At 41.3% G+C, this 4,864-nt stretch overlaps 1 protein-coding gene across 1 annotated transcript in view; it reads right to left on the bottom strand.

Moving 5' to 3' along the window:
- trabd2b (TraB domain containing 2B) overlaps positions 1–4,864 on the bottom strand; it is an 87,432-nt gene that overhangs the window by 5,746 nt on the left and 76,822 nt on the right. Inside the window, exon 5 of the mRNA XM_016524332.1 lies at positions 1,529–1,619. Coding sequence (XP_016379818.1) covers positions 1,529–1,619 — 91 coding nt within the window. The remainder of the gene's footprint in view (positions 1–1,528; positions 1,620–4,864) is intronic.

The following is a 4,864-nucleotide window of genomic DNA, read 5'->3' as shown; positions in this document are numbered from 1 at the left end:
AAGAATTTGCCACTGATGATTCAAACGCAAGTTTTGAGCAGTGTAGAGTAGCGCTTGTTGTTTGTCATTTCTCCGATCACAAATGCAGACATGGTTTGATGTTTACGCGGCGCAACGCGTAAAAAGACAGTATAAGTGCAAAAAATTTATAATGGGTTTTAATGTTTTTGTCTCATCGCTTCGGGACATGGCATCACAATATGGTAAGGGCCGTAACATTTCCGTCACACGCTTGAGGAATTCGGCCAATCACAACGCACTGGATAGCTGGCCAATCAGAGCACACCTTGCTTTTCAGACCAATGAGCTTTGTAAAAATCGACGTGTTTCAGAAAGGCAGGGCATAGAGGAGAAACAATAATGTACAGTATGTGGAAAATAATGTGTTTTTTGAACCTTAAACCGCATAAACACATTTCATTACACCAAATACACAAAATAATGTTCTTTTTAGCAGCATCATATGACCCCTTTAATAGCGAGAATTGGGCCTTAAAATTAAGTGTGACCAAATTTAGTTCCTGAATTAAAAGGTAGCAAACAGAATGCAGAATTGAAATTCAAATTTCAATGTAAGGAGGTAGAATTAAAATGAAGTTAAATGTAAAGAAATTCATATAACTAACTTTTAATTATTTTTTAAACAAGGCTTTGTCAAGCTAAAATTCAAGTTTGGTTTGAAAAAGCCATGTCTAAAAGTTTTAAAGGCTTTGAAATTTGAAGGTTCATAGGCCTTTAGATAGATGATAGATAGATAGATAGATAGATAGATAGATAGACAGATACATTTAGAGAGATGGTAGATTTCTATGCATACTATAGAATTTTTGTATTTAGTTTATATATTCATTCATACTTGATAAATTTAGCAGCATCATATGACCCCTTTAATAGCGAGAATTGGGCCTTAAAATTAAGTGTGACCAAATTTAGTTCCTGAATTAAAAGGTAGCAAACAGAATGCAGAATTGAAATTCAAATTTCAATGTAAGGAGGTAGAATTAAAATGAAGTTAAATGTAAAGAAATTCATATAACTAACTTTTAATTATTTTTTAAACAAGGCTTTGTCAAGCTAAAATTCAAGTTTGGTTTGAAAAAGCCATGTCTAAAAGTTTTAAAGGCTTTGAAATTTGAAGGTTCATAGGCCTTTAGATAGATGATAGATAGATAGATAGATAGATAGATAGATAGATAGATAGATAGATAGATAGACAGATACATTTAGAGAGATGGTAGATTTCTATGCATACTATAGAATTTTTGTATTTAGTTTATATATTCATTCATACTTGATAAATTAACTATTGTGGATCAGGGTGGAGGAGAACTCCCAGAATGCATTACCTGTGTTGAATTTCTTGGAGTTGTAATTCAGTAGATTTTACTTCTTGTCATTCCAATTCAAATTCAAATTCAGTTTCCTGTGTGATGTGGCCAACACACTCATAAACTCAATGGGAGCCAATTGTTCAATTATGAATTGTGCACAACTCTGGTGTGGAGTGTGTATGAGTGTGTGTACTCACTGTGTGATGGGCTCTTGTGCTGGTGTGTGCTCCACCTCATAGCCCTCCTGGCGCAGGATGTCCAGTACACTGTGATTCCCCAGGAAATGACCTGCAGCACACAAGAAACAAGTAGCAACCATGTTAAAGAGGAAAGGTTTCAGGTGGGTGTGTGCAAATATTAAGAGAAAGCAGATAAGAGCATGTAGTCATGGGGGTGACGCTGTCTCAAGAACCCTCCTTTTCTTTTGTTCTTGATCTCGAGGTGCACTTGTTCCTTCAAGAATGAGGCTATATAAAATGCCCCGTGCTACTGTCTCTCCGCCTTGGCACTCACATATAATACACTCATAATTCCTTCACTCTTGAGACATCAAACGCACTCGCTCCAGCGCCACGCTGATGAAAGCTGTTTCACTTCTCCACGCAGCTGATAATCCCTTGTGTCACTCAACCCAGCAATAAGCGCTAATACAGCCTGACCTCATCGCCTCAGCATGCTCCGCGAGCTTATTAACGGCATGCTGAAAATCTTCAAGGCTGTCTCTTTTCATGCTTCTTTATCATCATTATTTTGCTGATCAGTCGTGAAGACAGGGTGGGGGAGGGGGAGCGAGGGGCCCGCGGTGCTTTCTTGGCCGCCAAGTTCAAAGGCTGCTGGGGCGACTGGCACGAAGCGTGAAGAGGCTACCGCTGAGCGTCGGTCAGATCTGATGGCCAGATTACGGCGCTACGGCCTTCGGCATGGTGGGAAGAAACAGGCGGCCCATTGAGGCAGTCCCGTTGTGTTCCTCACCTCGTCTCCTATCCCAGTGCCAGACTCGGACAGGTTCAATGACACAGCGGCACGATCAGCAGGCTTTCACACCCACATCCTCCGTTTAATGTTCATATTAAACTCGGTTAGAATGTACTTTTATGGAAATGTTGAGTAAAACAGTCATGCTTCTGTATTCTGCGTGTGAGGTCGAGCAGTTCAATTTATGTGCTGTATTCATTTGCAGGGTTCCAGCCACATAAATAACCCCGCCGGCCAGAGCACTCTCACAGACTTTGGCAACTGGAGGAAGTAGTTACTCGAGAAGTGTTCAGTTACTAGAGGAAGTAGTTAGTTTAGGTTTCAGGCTGCGGTGAGGTGCGGGTGGTCACCTGGCTACCAAATTGGTGAGATTTTTTGGGGTTGGGACTTTTTAAGGCTGCATGATACGTTCACGTCATGTTGGAAATATCGTATCTACAAGTTAAACGCACATGAACTTCACCACCAAGTCGTAATTACATGTGGGAAACTCATATGTGTTTGGCTACTGGAGGAAGTAGTTACTCAAGAAGTGTTTGGCTACTAGAGGAAGTAGTTAGCTTAGATTTCAGGCTGCGGTGAGTTGGGTTGGTCACCTGGCTACTAAATTGTTGAGGTGTTTCTTGTTTAGGACTTGTTTAGGGACTTTGGTGCATTCAAGTCTTGTCAGATAGATAGTATTTATGAGTTGAATGCACATGAACGCCACCACCAAATTGTAATTATAAGTAGAAAACTCTGAACTTTCTTGAAGCCCAGAGTTTCCGAGTTGGTGACATGACAGTGAGACAATAGGTCAAGGGCAATAGATGCAACGTTGATGGTCATTTTTATTTACAATAAAACTACTTAAATTGTGTTGAAACAAAATATGATAGTATTGTACAATTTCTATGGAATATTTAACGATTCAATTTACAAAAACTCAGCTGATGTGCATTCTTTATTCATCTTTTTTAAGAGTTAAAAAAATCTTGCTGAATTTTTTTGTAGAAAAGGTACATCGCCATCTTGCTCTGACCAAACTGACTTGATTATACCTGACGTTAAGGTTGCTCAATAATGGTCAAATGGATGCTCGTGATTATTTAAAAATAGAACCCCGATTATTAATCACGATTATTGTCATTTTAAATCTTTTTGCATTTCATCACAATTATTGCATTTTCACATAAGCACAAATCAAGAAAACATCAACTCGCATGGTTTGCTCACAGATTTATTTAAACCATGCAAACAACCAAAGAAAACAGACTGGCTTTATTACACTTTTAATTTGAGTAGAATATCTCAATAGAGAGCATGGTAACACTTTAGTATAGGGATCAATTCTCACTATTAACTAGTTGCTTATTAGCATGTCTATTAATAACATATTGACTGTTTATTAGTACTTATAAAGAATATTGTACATCCCTAATCCTGTCACGTTACGCTGTTGAGGAAGCACGCAGGAGGCACGAGTAAACGAGAACTGTCTTTAATTAAGGAAACTCAGGAGATAATCCACAATCGGAGCTTGAGCCAACACACGTAGAAAACGAGTAGACCTGACAAACACAAACTGAACAGGGGTGCGTTTCCCAAAAGCATTGTTAGCCAACTATGGTCGCAAGTTCTGTCGTTACCAACATAGTTCAACGATTCGGTGTTTCCCGAAACCATCGTTCAAACGAACATTCGCAAACTGCATTGCAAACTTGTGTCTTTGGAACGACAGCTCTTCACCTGTGGTTAGAGGCATAGGTCGTTGTATTATTTTCCACCTCCTCCAAAAGAACTGCAATTTCATGCTTTGAAAATTGGGGTTTTTGTGTCATTTTCATTAACACATGGCTGAATGGCAAGGGGACTTAAATAGGAAAAATTATTGAGCAAAATAAGCAACAGGTGTCCACAAGAGTACATCACAGTTTTTTAAAAACCCATTTTTTTTCAATTGTTCTTAAGTAGCCTATTAATATTAAATAAGAAATGGTATTTATATGAAATTGTGAAATGTGGCGGTATATGCTCATGGCACCAGTCGGCTATTAGATCGAAGAATAAGAAGAACAACGTCATAACGACAACCATGGCGACGCTGGAGGATGACAGACCCGTGGAGCTCGCACCGTAATGATGGTGGGCTGAGGGCGAGCCGAGGGGCTGCCAGACGACAGCGGTGGAGGAGGCAGGAGCGAGTGGGAGGGCGGGTATTTGTGAGCCTCCGGGCATTCAAGGCTAAACTCTGGATCGGGAGCCCCCTCTAGGCTGAACACGGGAACAGGATGACACTACCATACTCACCTCACCCTCAGCCGCGGTACAGGGGGCGAAGCTCCTCTCTGCGCTCACACCGTCCGCGGCTTTCTCCCTTGTGGCTGGCATTGTCGCCGGCTCTCGCACCTGGTCTAACGGATTGAGCTCCATAGCCAGGGTGATCCTCCGCTCAGTCGCTCGGCTTTGCGCTGGCTCGTCAATCGCGGCAGGAATTGGCTCTCCGTCATCGGTGGGCTCGGGCTGATGCTCCGCACCGCGGGGAGATGGTGGGCTGGGCACTGGGTCTGGAGTGGATC

The sequence above is a fragment of the Sinocyclocheilus rhinocerous genome, unplaced genomic scaffold, assembly GCF_001515625.1.
Source record: "Sinocyclocheilus rhinocerous isolate Xijiao unplaced genomic scaffold, SAMN03320098_v1.1 scaffold813, whole genome shotgun sequence".
In the NCBI taxonomy this organism is placed as follows: domain Eukaryota; kingdom Metazoa; phylum Chordata; class Actinopteri; order Cypriniformes; family Cyprinidae; genus Sinocyclocheilus; species Sinocyclocheilus rhinocerous.
This window is presented reverse-complemented; position numbering and strand designations above follow the sequence as displayed.